The sequence below is a fragment of the Chenopodium quinoa genome, unplaced genomic scaffold (genome assembly GCF_001683475.1).
Source record: "Chenopodium quinoa cultivar QQ74 unplaced genomic scaffold, ASM168347v1, whole genome shotgun sequence".
In the NCBI taxonomy this organism is placed as follows: Eukaryota; Viridiplantae; Streptophyta; class Magnoliopsida; order Caryophyllales; family Amaranthaceae; genus Chenopodium; species Chenopodium quinoa.
The window spans coordinates 4,067,948-4,082,641 of NW_018744092.1; the positions used below are offsets into that span (position 1 = coordinate 4,067,948).

Below are 14,694 nucleotides of genomic sequence, written 5' to 3' on the forward strand. Positions count from 1 at the left end.
CCCTAACCGATCAAGTAACCCTTGATCAAATAAGTAATCTCTGAATAAGTCACACGGTGTGACCATAACGTACAGTATAAAACTTTATGAAATAAAAAAGTGGTTAGATATTTCTTTACCAAAATAAAAAAAGAAAAAGAAAATTAAAGGAAAAAAGGCATCAACTAAAAATATCTAACGTGCGGCTGCTCTTTAAACCCTCAGGGTTTAACTTTAACCCCTCTTTCTCATTTCTCCCAACATCCCCATTTCCCCTAAAACCCTAATTTCTCCATTTAGGGTTTTCTACTTTCTCTCTCTTCGACCAAAAATGGCGACTTCTATGCTTCTCAGAAGGCAATTCTCGCCTTCTTCTGCATCATCTCGCCGTGCTATTGCCGCCTTCTCTACCCTCTTCCACTCGAGCCACTCACTGACGGCATCTCCAGCTTCAACGGTCAATAATGGTGGTTTTCTGGGCAGTGTCATCGATTCAACCCCTGTTTCTAAACCTAGCTTTGAAGGCGGTAGGAGTATGTACTCGCGATCCGGCCGTCTGGAGTTTCGAGCGCCTTTTGCGTCGCAGGCGGCGGGTTTCGCAGTCGCCGATTACTCGGATGATGATAAGGTGAGAGCCGGTGGTTCGGGGGATGAAGGTCTAGAGATTTCTAAGCTTGGAATTCATCCTGAGGTCATTTCTTGTTTGGCTAAGAGAGGAATCACTAAACTCTTTCCAATTCAGGTAATTTTTTGTTGTTGCAATCTTTATGATTTTATGTTTATGTGAGTTATTTTGAACTGTACGATCTTAATGTTTGCCTGGTTTATTGGTATTTCTAGTATTGGAATTGAATCTTATGTTTTGTGAATCGATCAAGGAATTTATTGGGTGTATGTCATTGATCAGGGTTAGTTAGTTTTAAAAGGATACCGTACCCCTAGTTTATTCTCAATAATTAGTGTCCAATTTGGCATACACGCGATTAGCGAGACGGAGTGTGTTTTAAAGCTCTGGGATTCAATGTATCCAGGTGTTTTACGAGAAGAATCTTTGCAGGGTATTAAAATTTTAACCCTTGATGTTTATGGACTACCAATTCAACAATTGTAGTTAGGGACATAGGGTTCCTTGAATTCCTACTTTTTACTCAGCTTGGATAGCTGTTTTATTACTTGAATATTCGACAAATGGGCTGAACTATTACCAATTTGTTTGTCCTAAATTATCAGGATATAAACAAAATGTGAAATGATGTACTTTTTCTTTGAGTTTACTTTATTTCCGGTTAATTTGTATGTTTACTCGGTGGTGAATTCATAGGATAGATTTTTGTTCGTTCTTATATTGTTATTTATCAATGTTATTCAGTTATTGCCAAATTGTATGTTGTTTTATAAATTTGTTTCTCTTAAGGACTAAGGGTGCTAATGGATGTTGCCATATAAATTGTTACCATGTTAATTATTTATAAACTGTTACCGTGTTATTTAATTATAAACTTCTTATTTTGAAGTCAAAGTAGGTTTAAAGCAAGGGGAGGCTGATTTTTTAATTTTGTTTTATTGGTGCAGAAAGCTGTTCTTGAACCTGCAATGCAGGGTCGTGACATGATTGGCCGTGCCAGAACAGGGACAGGGAAGACCCTTGCTTTTGGGATTCCAATCTTGGATAAGATTACACGCTATAATGCAAAAAATGGGTATGCTTACTTGTTTAGTTTAAGGAATATGAACTCTTATTATCTAGTTCTACAGTGGACCATTTTCATGATATATTTATTGATGTATATTTTGTTTCTGTACTGATTAGTCCACTCCCATTGCTGCCAGATCTGATTATATGTTTTGCTTTTGCAGGGCTGGGAGAGAACCTTTGGCCTTGGTTTTGGCCCCCACTAGAGAACTTGCACGGCAGGTGGAGAAGGAGTTCCATGAGTCTTCAAGGCTAGAAACTCTATGTGTATATGGAGGTACACCAATTAGTCGTCAAATGAGTGATCTTAGCCGTGGTGTTGATGTAGTTGCCGGTACACCTGGACGGATTATTGATTTGTTGAAGAGAGGAGCATTAGATCTTTCTCGCGTTCAGTTTGTTGTACTGGATGAAGCTGATCAAATGCTTAATGTTGGATTTGAGGAAGATGTTGAGGTTATATTAGAGAAGCTGCCACAAAATCGTCAAACTTTGATGTTCTCTGCCACCATGCCAAATTGGATCCTGAAGTTGACTAGGAAGTATTTGAAAAATCCATTGACCGTTGATCTTGTAAGACTGAAAACACCCAGGGTTCAGTGTTGTCTGTTGTTTGGTTAGATGTCAGTAAACCTCCTTTTCTTAATCACTTTTGTGCCTTTTTCTGTTGCTTATCTTTTGTAGGTTGGTGATTCGGATCAGAAGCTGGCAGATGGAATTTCTTTGCATTCAGTAGTAGTGGAACATCGCACGAAAGCAGGTGTCATTGGACCTCTTGTGACGGTAAATTTGTGAAACTTTTCTCCTCTGTTCATGGTCACATAGTCTTTCTTTGCACAGATTCTCCTGTCAATATATTTTCTGAGCTCTGCATTGCTTGCAGGAACATGCAAATGGAGGGAAATGCATTGTTTTCACTCAAACAAAACGTGATGCTGACAATTTATCTAATGCACTGGGAAGAAAAAATTACAAAGCTGAACCTTTGCACGGGGATATTTCTCAAAATATGAGGGAAAGAACGCTTAAACGGTTTAGAGATGGGGACATCAACATTTTGGTTGCCACTGATGTGGCTGCTCGTGGTCTTGACATACCAAATGTTGACCTGGTAATTACATTTTTAATCCCTTCAATTCAAAATTTTGGTACTGCTGTTTTTGTAGCTTTGAGTTTGTTTACCGCGCAAGTTCCTAAAATTGTAGTTCTGTATTTGGAGATTTTTTTTCCTGGTTGCATTTACTTCAAAACTTGTGAGAACTTGTGATTGTGCTTTCACTTTGCTCCCCCCCCCCCCACCCCACCAAAAAAAAAAATGTAGATCTGTAGTTCATAATTTTTTTTTATTCACTTGTCTGCTTCCTCTGTTTATCCCGTTTGTTGTTTTTATATACCGTATAAATTTTTTTATATGTTTTTTTAATATCATAGTCTAATGATCTGAAACTTGCATGTTGGCTGTAATGTGTGTGGATATGTACTTGGCCAAATCGTAATCAGATCTAACCATTTTTAGTTCTTAGAAACCTATCTCTTTTCCCCCATTCCTACTACACTATTTGTTTTAGAATTGTAGAAAGAACAGATTTTTTAAAATATGTATGGCTTGTTGCTTGTTCCTAGACTGGTTCTTCCTAAAAGTTAAAATAAACAAAAAAAAATTTCTCAGCATGCTTTTCATAATATAAACTCTTGGTTTTGATGATAACTACGAATCTTTGCTTTTTGTTTATGCAATGCCTTTATTGAGAAATCTGATTTTTTGGTTAAAAAGGGAGAAGGCTGAAGAGTGATGAATAACTTGTCTCAATTTGTTTGCGGAATTAAGTAGATTAATTGCTGGTTAAGCTTTGTTGTGTCAACCTTTCATATGTGATTAGCTGTGTCTAATTTCTATTTTATGGGAAATTAGTAAGTGGTGCTGTGAGAGGAAAATAGCACAAATACACTGACGGAGCGAGTGAGGAGTATTTCTTTATATGTAATCTTATTCCCCCTTGTCGTCCACTGAACTTTGTGATCTCTGTGTGCGACTGTGTGCTACCTCTTTTTTTTATATAAAGTTTTGTGCGAAAATTTGCATTTTGCTGTTGAAACCAATCATGTTAATCCAAAAGTATATGAATCTGTTCACTCTTATGAAGTAAATATTGATGGTTAACTTGATTATGTTTTCTATGTTGCTTGCAAGTTCAGTTCTTAATAGAAGTTATTGCCTGTCAGTTAACTCAGTTTTATTGAATGTTGGAAGTGTATGTATTATATTCCATTTATTTGGTTGAAATATACATTGAACATTTTCTTAATTTCTCATATGTTTTTTTTCACAGATTATACATTATGAACTCCCTAACAATTCCGAGAGTTTCGTTCATCGGTCTGGTCGTACAGGTCGTGCTGGAAAAAAAGGAATTGCTATTCTCATGTATACAATGGATCAATCAAGGGCTGTTAAGGGTATTGAGCGTGATGTTGGATGCAAATTTAAAGAGGTTAATTTCTTTCTAGTATTATTTGCTACTTCTTCAAGTATATATTCATGATTTTTTGCTTAGTGTATATAAATAAATGGCTTATTGAATTCCCTGCTGTTTAATTACTACTTCAGTTACATATTATTTGCAACTTTTGGGTACTACCTCCGTGTTTTAATAAGTGTTACACTTACCAAATGCGGCCGTGTTTTAATAAATGTTACACTTTCTTTTTTGGCAAAAAACTAAATTTTAATATTTTATTTTTTTCCTTTTATGTTCCCTACCCAAACCCACTACTACTTTTTTTTTATTTATTATTATTATTATTATTATTATTATTATTATTATTATTATTATTATTATTATTATTATTATTATTATTATTATTATTATTTCTTTCCTCTCACATTCATTACTTTTCAATAAACTATTAACACCACTTTCTTTCTTTTACAATTTTCTTATACTCCAATTACCCCACTTACCTCTTATTTTATTTTAGTCAAATTGCCTAAAACTATGTACCGGTCAAAGTGTAACACTTGTTAAAACATGGAGGGAGTGTTATTTGCGAGATATAAAAAATTCAAAAGTTGCAAATAATATGTAACGGAGGTAGTAATTATTTTTTGTGGCGGTTGTAGTCATTGCATATATGTAAATTTTGCAGTAATTGCACGTATAAGGCTGTGTACAATTCCATCCTATCCTTGCTAGTGTGGGATCTTTTTAGAGGAGTTGCTGTAATGTTGACATTATTATGGATGGTTGTTGTTGGCTTGGGGTTCCATGTCTGTTTATTTCCCCTGGCCTCTGTTCCAATTACTTTTTTTTGGAGGGGCCTGATGTGCTCATGAGTTGATAACTTGATATATCTAAGTTTTTTTTTTTTCCTCTTTTCCATCGGCTCCTATCTTGGGTGGTTTTGTGTTTAATCATGGGCTGAAAAACAGGCTAAGAACACTTACATAGCTACGGCCTCAGGAGTTTACGTCTGAGAAATTTGCAAGGATATTGCTTCCTGTTTCCATTCATAATGAGATAAACTCTTAAAATTTTGTACAGATGCAAATTGTATGCAGTCAAGATGATATTCCTTGTAGGCATGCTTGTTGATTGAGTGATCTTTCTGTTATAATGGTGTCTGCTATTGATTATAATATTAGTTTTTGCCCGCAATATACTGTTGGATCTAGGCTAAATTACTGACTTGTTTTTCTTTACCAGCTTTCTACAGTTGCGACTGATGGTGCAGAGTTGGATATGAACATGGGTGGTGGAGGTCGTTATGGATCCGGAGATCGATTTGGGAACTCTGGCTTCAATCGTTCAGGAGGATATGGAAGCAGTTCTCGTTCTGGTGGTTATGGCGGAGATTCCTATTCTGGACGTTCTGGTGGTTATGGACGTTCTGGCGGATCCAGGGAATCTGGATCAGGTGGTTTTGGTTCTTATGGAAGTTCTAGGTCAGGTGGTGGTGGATATGGTGGTTCAGGCAGCTCTGATAGTTTTGGTAGGTCTGGTTTTAGTAAACCCAGTGGCGGTGGATTCGGTGACATGGGGAGAAAAGACAAATCTGGGGGTTTCGGCAGTTTCGGTTCAGGACGTTCTAATCAGAGCAGTGGAGGGTTTGGTAACGCTAATTCTAGTCGATTTGGCAGCTTTGGGGATGATAAATTTTAGACGGCAGCCGGTTTTGGCTGGGCGAACAATTGTTGAGCAGGTTGGTGTTTTACCGCTATGCATAATGTTAGTATTTTTGCTGCTTGTTTTATACATCAAAAAAAAAAAAATGAAATTGATACAGCACTTTTCGCAAATAAATAGCAGTGACTACCTCTTTCTTTGATAAAAAATAAATAAACTAATTAAATTGTGTAATGCTTGGGACTAACCTTTTTCATTAGAGGGAGGGAAAAAGGTTGACTTGTACCCTGTTAGATTTCGTTCTTTTAACACAGCTGTTCATATTTTTTCAACATGTTATTGCATATTATTCACTGTTATCCTTCTTTCTAGATGGTTTCCTACTGCTGCTTCCTGTGGCATCTGCGAGTATAAGTCTAATAATAAATTGTACCTCTGCCAGGGATCCCAAACCTCTATGGTTGCTGGAGTGGATTTGGGTTTACCTGGATTAGACTTGGGGCTCATTTTCCTACAGGCGTGCAGGTGGGTGCGCAAATCTGTTGCCTACCTGAAGCCAGTAGGATGGCTCCCACCTCCAGTTTTAGCCTTTCAAATCCCTGTTTGTGGTTCCACCGGGTCACATTCCATATTTGTGCCCAGTTGTTCTTGCTACTTTATGTTTTTAAAAGGTCAATGCATCATTCAGGTAATGCTGGGTGATTGCTGGGTGATGGTTTTGCTCATTTCCATGGCTGTGTTGAATCATGCATATTTTCATAATATCAATTAGACCAACATCAGGTTCTAAGTTTGATTGATTTGCAGCTGCAGGCAAGGATTTGATTGCTATATGGAAACGAACATGAGTATCAATTTCTGGAACAATTATGGGGTGTGCATCAATTAATTCAGATCGTTGTTTCTTCTGAAATCGAAGTCATGATGGTAACCATACAAGTGTTCTTGGTGAAAAATATAGCTTTTTTTTTTATGAACGTAATACCTTGTTTGTAATATATAACCAGTTAGAGTAGGCACTACCTAATTATTTATGCTTAAGACTATTCTGGGATCTTGGCTCTGTCCTTATACAAGTAAATAAGGCATTTTGAAGAGCTTGTATGCCATTCAATTATGCGTTTATTTGTTTTTTGTTTTGAAGTTTTGGTGATGTACAGTACGTTGTCCTCCAAGGAACCTTATAAACGATCTTACCCCGCTATCCACAAATAAAGAGTTGAACTCTAGATCTTTTGTGGACTTTTTTTTTGACATGGTTTCACTCGTAATATCATTTCTTAGGAAAGTACTTTGTATAATTTTTTTTGCTTGATTGATTATGTTAAGCTAAACTTTTTATGTGAAGTTTTAATTCCGTAAGGGTTCCTAAGAGTTAATCCTTCTTTCATCTTTTGGTTGAGCCCAGTGGCGGACCCAGGAATTTCCGACTGGTGAGTCACAATCGATAATCAAATATGTAAAATAAAATTTCACAATGACATGTAAGGAGACATTTACTTCCTAAACTTGAAAATAAACAACACGATTGGAGACCAAATTAACTACAACGGATGTAGCCTAAATACATATCAGTCCGCAACATGTTTTACAGGATGATCAATAATTTTGAAGCAATGCCTCAAGGCGTAAAAGCAATCCTTTTTTGGCACTTCAATATGATTCAAGCATATGATCAGGAATAAACACGAATAACAATTGATTCACAATACAAGTATACAATATTCCCAGCATGAAATAGACTCAAGAATTACAGAAATTGCCCAAATTAAAACCAAAATTACAGAGACTCACCCATATCCAGGCAGATTAACAATATACCAACTCTTGTTGATTAGAAAATGATTGATAAGCTGAGTCTTCCCTGCATATAAATTCAACAACCTAATCAAACACAAAGTTAACAAAACAAATGAAATCACAAGTATGAATCATATGCAAATAACCCCAACAGCGAATTACCCCTATTCATAATTGGTTGGACGGTTCATATTCAACTAAATCAAGCAATATTCAACTAAATCAAGCAATATTCCCCGGAAACAAAAGCACAATTCCAGATAGCTAAGCGACATCATGAACTCATAAAGCCCGGTAAGAAGTATATACAAAAAAAAGTACATGCCAGAAACAAAATAGATACCTTCACAGATCTCCTAACCCCAACAGAACAAGCAACTCTGCAACAGCAGACCCACAAGCAATGCAATCAGCAAGCCTGTAACCCGGAAAAAACACAAATTTAAACCGGGGACAAATAAACTCCAAAAACAGTGGAAATAGAAGCTGTTCTCTTAAAATACAATTAGGCAAAGCATACAGCTAATATGTAACAGATCAATTTAGAACAAATAATCAATAAGCTCTTGGAATCTATACGCCATAATCAAAGCAGAGGCAAAACAGCTATCACCCACACAAACAATCTAGATCAAATTACGGGTAAACTGTCTAAATTTATTAATAATAATTTCATAAATTCAAAGTCCTATTTGTCAGGGATTCAAAATTTGTAGTCCAAATTACATCTGCGAGATCATAAAGAAACCAAAATGTAATGAAACCACCTCTCAAAAGAATACCTATGCACAGGCAACTCAGATAGCTCAAATATCCGGTCACAACTTCAGTTTCTAGAGGAAAAATTCCCAAATCGGCTAATTAAAACCAATCTTCAGTTTCTAATCGGCTAATCATATTAAAATAAATCATTTGGGACTTAAAAATTATAATGAAGACAATTAGACAAAACTATAACTAAACACAGTCAAAAGACTCAAAACCAATCTTCAATTTCTACTTTTTTTAGACGAAATTGTTTAGTTTAAGCAAACAAAATGATTATACAGATAGCTCATATCAAGTACTTTATTTGAGCACAAATTCCACATAAATTAAGCTAATTAAACTTCAAAACAATCCTTATTCACACAAAAATCAGCTAATCCTGACTACCCATTAGTAGATAACAAAACCCCTTCAACTTTCCGAGCAAAAACTGGCACAAAACACAAATTTAAACAAAAATGACATAATTAAATCAAATACAGAAAACCTACATCAAAAATCCCCAAATCGTAAATTAAATTAGGCAATTAGCAAATGAAAAACACACATGAAGCCAAACACATTCAAAATTCTAGCTACTTTGCATATCTATACGCACAAATCGAACCTCACCATCGCTGCTCTCCACCACCACCAACAGTTACAAATCGAAACCCTAGAAATCGAAAAAAAAATCAAAGATTTGAACTAGTAATTATGCAAAGAAACCTTAAATTTGAAATTTAGAGGGGAAAGTTTAAAGAAGCTCATACCATGAACACCAAAAAAAATCCTAGAAATCAAACCACACAGTCGTTATCTCTCACGACCACCATGACCATTAGTGAATGAGGAGGGAGAATGAAAGGGGAACGCGAAATGTTGTTGCAGCTGCGGCGAGGAGAAGGTGAAAGGGGAACAGGCTGAAGTTAGAATTTTTTATTTTTTTTTTAAAAAAAAAAAAGAAAACTTAGAATTTTTTTTGGGCCCTGGTGAGTCACTTGACCCACCAGGCACAAGCCCAGGTCCGCCACTGGTTGAGCCTATTAGTGATTTTGTTGTTATTTGTGGCCTTATTTGAGTGGCGAATTTGCACATAACACTTGATTAATGGGACTACATAACTTAGATATATTTGAGTGGAGAATTGAATCTTAGCTTATATGAGCAGATAGCAAGATAAGACTTCTAATCATAGATATTAGTTTAGATGATAAAATAATGGTAGATATCATATGATTGTTATATTTTAAAATTTTTGGTCTCTAGTCATATAAAAACCCAATGATCCTATTTTTCCACATGAACAAGTAATGGCACATTGCACAACTAATTGAAGTCCAATTTAAGGTATGCTTACTCAACTAGTAAGTTCTAAAAAGTTTGGATAAAGGACATAAGTCCATATACTTGATGTAAAGCAAATAAATTCAAATGATTACAATTTAGATAGATACACACATTTGGCTACTAACATGTTGTAAGCTCACTTTATATAAGATAGAAGCGAATCTAAGATTATTAAACTACTCGTAGTAGAGCACCGTCAATTTAATGCATGTCTCATTTTATATTATTTTCGTTTTTTAATTATGACTTTCTTCTAATAAAATGGTGGAGCACGTGTCACCCATGTCTTTTATCAAACTCATCTATTATACAAGATTTTTCCGTTACATTAGATTATTACATCCTTGAAAAATTACTTACAAAAAGAAAATTGTGAAATATGTTTGGAGGAGAGAGAAAGCTAGGAGAGAAATAGACAAGAAGAAGGGGGCAGTTGGGATTTAGAATAAGTGTGAAAGTTACTAAACATGAGACCAACAATCAAATTTAATGCCTTTTTATGTATGCTAGTAACACTTTTTGTATATACTTGTATTTATTTTTATCATATTATATGAATCACTCACTATTTATATTTGCATTTTTATGAAATGATGAGGCTTATCATAACCCTTCCCTCCTCGTCACGTCCTTTTTATTTCCCTTCTCCCAATAACTTCAGAATTCCACGCCTTCATTTTTTTCTAAATTTTTTTTTTTGGCCACTCTTAATTTTTCCTTTAATTTTTTGTCTTTTTCTTGGCCTTTTATTGCAGTCAACTAGGATTATTATCTCTATATTCTTTAACCATTTTATTTAATTTTTTACCCTTTTATTCAAAACTCCCAAAACATACCCTTCCTCTTAATTCTAACCTTCTCTTTCTACTATTCATGTGATCCATCTCTTTCACTTACTCTTGCACAATTTTCCATTTTCATTCTAAATATTACTATTTTTATAAATATTTGCACCCCTTATTTATTATTTATTCTCTTTATAAGAGTGTAAACAACAACTACTACTACTTAGGTTTTTTTTTTTTGTAACAATATATTGTTGCATTGCATTATATTCTCTACACAAAGTGAGTAAGCTAGAAGAAGAATTATGATGGGTTTTAATGAAGTTGCTAACCAAGATCATAGCTTGGGAGATCCTTTCAAAGGCGGTCGTAAGCTTCAACCTCTCGTTCCGAGGCCTTTTCTCTCATCTCCAACTCCTAATCACAATGTTAACACCACTTGTTTAACGGGTTTTCATCATAACCCTACAAATTTTCATAATAAACCTTCTAATCACCACATTCTCTCCTTAAACAACACCACCACCACTCGCCACCAACACCACTTTGGTAAGCATTTCATACTTTTTCGTACATAATATTTAGTCATGTCAATACTGTAATTTTTAACTAGTAACATTACAAGTTTAACATTGTATATAATATTTAGTCACGTTGATATTGTAATTTTTGACTAGTAATGTTACAAGTTTGTAGTAGTTAGAATAAAAGTTTTAATGTAATTTGTTTCACGTGATCAGAAGAAGGTAAGGAGGCAGTGGGAACACATCAAGTCATGGTGAGTTCAAGGTGGAACCCAACGCCGGAGCAGCTGAGGGCGTTGGAGGAGTTGTATAGGCGTGGCACTCGAACGCCTTCGGCCGAGCAAATTCAACACATCACTGCTCAACTTCGCCGTTATGGTAAGATAGAGGGCAAGAATGTATTCTACTGGTTTCAAAATCATAAGGCCCGGGAACGCCAAAAACGACGTCGTCAACTTCAACTTCCTCTTCAACCACCTTCTGGTACAACATAGTGTACCTTGCTAATTAAGCTTGTTCATTTTTGTGTTCTATAACTTCTAAGTTATTTATTTATATTTAATTTCCTAATTATAATTTTGTTGATTTTTTTCCTGTAAAAAAAAAAAAAAAGGAAGTAAGATAGGTTTTGAAGGTGAGCAAAAGAGTTGCAAATGGGCACAATCATCTACAAACAAGGTGTGAATCCCAATTTTCATTTTTTCTTTTTTCTTTAACTACTTTTTATATTTTTTGAAAATATTTCCTTATTCAATGAGTAATCCCCTTTTTGAATCTTCCCCCTAAAAAGAAGAATATACTCTTGCAAAATCTTTGCTATAGTCAAACTATTAACTCACTAAAAATTTACGGATTTCAGTAATTTATTAATTAGTGGGTTCTCGAGTAAACTAATCATAATTAGAACATACAAGGTTCCTAAACTTTTACTCCATAGAAAACAATCTACAATAAGCAGTAATTAAGTATCTTGTACGTGTATATAGTTTAATGTTTAAATTTCTTCAAATTTCGTAATTGAAGGGATGGTAACATAATAGGACAATCTACCCGTTATGATTACGTCATAATGTGCATGGTACATGTCCTAGAATAGATTATAATCCATTATTTGATGATTAGACAATCATTATGATTCATGTAATTAAAAACTTGTACGACCTTATATTGTATGATTAAGAAATAATGAAAAAACATAAAATTAAAAATAAAAAGTAAAAAAAAAATAAAATTGGGGAATGATGGAGAAAAAGCAAAATTTGTTGGGAAATGAAAAGAATCAAAAAGCTGCCTTCCTTCTTTCTGTCGGGGGACCTTTGCATGCCTTTTCCTTTTCTTCTTTCAATTCCTTCTGATTGTGTTTTTGTGTTTTCTGTTTTCAACTCCCTTCATTTTTTCAATTTCAATTTCAATTTTCACCCACACATTAAAATTAAAACAAAACCCTACCTTTTTCATGATTTTTCACCTACTTAATTGACTCAATTACCCTCACTTTTTAAGCATGTGAAGGGGAAAAGGCTATACTAGGGTTAAATTTAGTGTTTTTTTTTTATTTGTAAGTTTGTAATTTTTGTCAACAACTATAACTCGTACAATATGTTCACAGTATTTATTGACTTGTTTTGGTGTGTGCTTTCACATCTTATAACATTTCACACAGACGGAGTGTATCTTATCTCGCTAGCTACCTCTTGCATACAACGGGTGTATCATTTATATCATATTTATACATTTAGTTATTCCCTCCGTCCCATAATACATGAGACGTTAGACTTTTTTTCACTATTTATGTATTAGGTTTGACCATAATTTTTTACTAACATAGTAAAAATATATTTTATCATAAAATATGTTGTTAGATAGGTTTTAATATAAAGTTTCATAATATAATTTTAAAAATATTTTTCATTAATATTTAATTATATAAAAATAAAGTCAAACTAGTGCATTGACATGTGTTCAATGTTTGACTGTGTCATATATTTTGGAATAGAGGGAGTATAATTCATCTCACACATACAATATCCGTATAATAATTTTATGGACAAAAATGATCACTTGCACACATACAATAAGTACTGTTACATTATTATTTAATGAATTGTTTGGTATATATGTTTTGAGGACGTACTCCAATTTTAGCTTTAGTGTTATCATTTTCGACATTTATCTTAGCTTGTTTGCGACAAGTGTCTTATTTACAATATTAATTTGCGATACTCCTATGTTACAATAAGTGTCACACTCTGTCTTTTTTCACTATTTACATAATTATTTTGACTTGATTAATTTACTAATATTTAAAATTAATATTATTGTATAATACATTGTTGAATTCATTATAATGTATACTTTGATAATATCAATTTTCCTATAGCTTTACAAGCATATAATTAGATAAATTAATGGTTAAAATCGTGTCTCGACATGTGTATTTGGTCAAACTGTAACACTTATTAAAACACAAAGGGAGTATCAACTTTTATGTGATTTGCAATGAAAAAATTTACGGAGTACAAATTAAACTTGTTAAATTAAATTATATATGGCTCATTTTATATTTATAGAATTGTATAGTTGTATATTATCATTACTGAATAATTATTATTTGCATGCTGAGCAGGAAGAATCTGATCCACCAATACAAATATCAGAAGAAGCAGCAGCCCTAACAAAATCAGATATCACGACAAATCCTATTTCATCTGATGGTTGGATCCAATTCCATGAATTCCAACATAATCATACTACCAATAATAATATTAATAATTTCAATATTATTTTAAGTGAAAAAAATTTATTATTTGCAGGAGAAAGGAATTCCACGTGGCAAACTACTACTACTCCTACTCATGATAATAATAATATTATGATGGTCCAACCATTGTCTTGTTCTTGTTGTTTCCCTTCTTCTGTTCCGTTTTCTCTCTCCTCTAAACATAATTTTCCCTCCATAATTACTTCCAAAGATCTTAACATTATTAACAATGGTGGTGATGACTTTGGCGAAAGGCGGCCGTCGTCTCCTACCCTACAACTCTTTCCAGTTGTAAGAGACGACGACAATGACAACAACGACGATGGTGATGACGATGAGAATAATTCATGTCTTACGACGACTAATAACAATGATCATGAGAAAGGTGGTAGTAGTAGTAGCAGCATTCATGATATGCCTAAGTTGTTGGTGTGTAACAACAACAATCCTTTTCCTTATTATCAGTTTCTTTAAATGAGACTGTTTTTAGAGTAAATGTATTTAAGTTTCTATTTTTAGCAGTTTACTTATTATTAAACTGTGGGAAAGTCACGTGATTGACTTCATTTTGGAGTGACAATTTTCAGATGCCTTTTTGTAGTAACTGATGTTTTATATCATAAATATTATGACTGATTTATAACTACTTTTAGTATTAATCTTTTTTAGTTTTCAAAGTATGATAGTGTAATGTTGATTGATTGATGTTAAGATATCACGGAAAGACACAATCTTATAATGTAGCCATGTAGGTATAGGGAAATGGAGAATTTCCTTATAATGCACTTGGACAATGTTACATTTATATACTTTGGCTGTATTTTTTTTAAATGTTGAGGTATTATTTTAAAATGCAATATTGATTGGTATAGTATATAAATATAATAATGGACTGTTTCCCTAATAAATTTATGGGTTTGTGTAGTTTTAA

General features: G+C 33.9%; 2 protein-coding genes across 4 annotated transcripts; both read left to right on the forward strand.

The window, feature by feature from the left end:
• Positions 1-310: 310 nt before the first annotated feature.
• On the forward strand, positions 311-7,050 carry LOC110691935 (DEAD-box ATP-dependent RNA helicase 53-like). 2 transcript variants are annotated; one of them, XR_002505361.1, is made up of 9 exons: positions 311-721; positions 1,552-1,679; positions 1,837-2,245; positions 2,357-2,455; positions 2,556-2,783; positions 4,003-4,164; positions 5,377-5,872; positions 6,239-6,484; positions 6,604-7,050. XR_002505361.1 is itself a non-coding variant. In XM_021868915.1 (8 exons), the coding sequence occupies exons 1-7, from the start codon at positions 311-313 to the stop codon at positions 5,830-5,832; spliced, it is 1,893 nt and encodes a 630-aa protein (XP_021724607.1). In that variant the 3' UTR covers positions 5,833-5,872; positions 6,604-7,050. The 2 variants fall into 2 exon arrangements, 1 of the variants encoding a protein (XP_021724607.1); XM_021868915.1 differs by lacking the exon at positions 6,239-6,484.
• A 3,044-nt stretch (positions 7,051-10,094) lies between these two features.
• Positions 10,095-14,400, forward strand: LOC110692073 (WUSCHEL-related homeobox 1-like). 2 transcript variants are annotated; one of them, XM_021869063.1, is made up of 5 exons: positions 10,095-11,027; positions 11,219-11,485; positions 11,616-11,680; positions 13,629-13,716; positions 13,816-14,400. In XM_021869063.1, the coding sequence occupies exons 1-5, from the start codon at positions 10,784-10,786 to the stop codon at positions 14,235-14,237; spliced, it is 1,086 nt and encodes a 361-aa protein (XP_021724755.1). In that variant the 5' UTR covers positions 10,095-10,783; the 3' UTR covers positions 14,238-14,400. The 2 variants fall into 2 exon arrangements, with proteins under 2 accessions (XP_021724755.1, XP_021724753.1); XM_021869061.1 differs by having other exon boundaries at positions 13,629-14,400.
• Positions 14,401-14,694: the final 294 nt, after the last annotated feature.

Excerpts from the sequence above, each read along its gene's own strand:
- LOC110691935 (XM_021868915.1), top strand. The coding sequence starts at position 311 with ATGGCGACTTCTATGCTTCTCAGAAGGCAATTCTCGCCTTCTTCTGCA. Across the intron at positions 1,680-1,836 it reads CGCTATAATGCAAAAAATGG|GGCTGGGAGAGAACCTTTGG; the intron begins GTATGCTTACTT and ends TTGCTTTTGCAG. Across the intron at positions 4,165-5,376 it reads TTGGATGCAAATTTAAAGAG|CTTTCTACAGTTGCGACTGA; the intron begins GTTAATTTCTTT and ends TTTCTTTACCAG.
- LOC110692073 (XM_021869061.1), top strand. The coding sequence starts at position 10,784 with ATGATGGGTTTTAATGAAGTTGCTAACCAAGATCATAGCTTGGGAGAT. Across the intron at positions 11,028-11,218 it reads TCGCCACCAACACCACTTTG|AAGAAGGTAAGGAGGCAGTG; the intron begins GTAAGCATTTCA and ends TCACGTGATCAG. Across the intron at positions 11,681-13,628 it reads CACAATCATCTACAAACAAG|GAAGAATCTGATCCACCAAT; the intron begins GTGTGAATCCCA and ends CATGCTGAGCAG.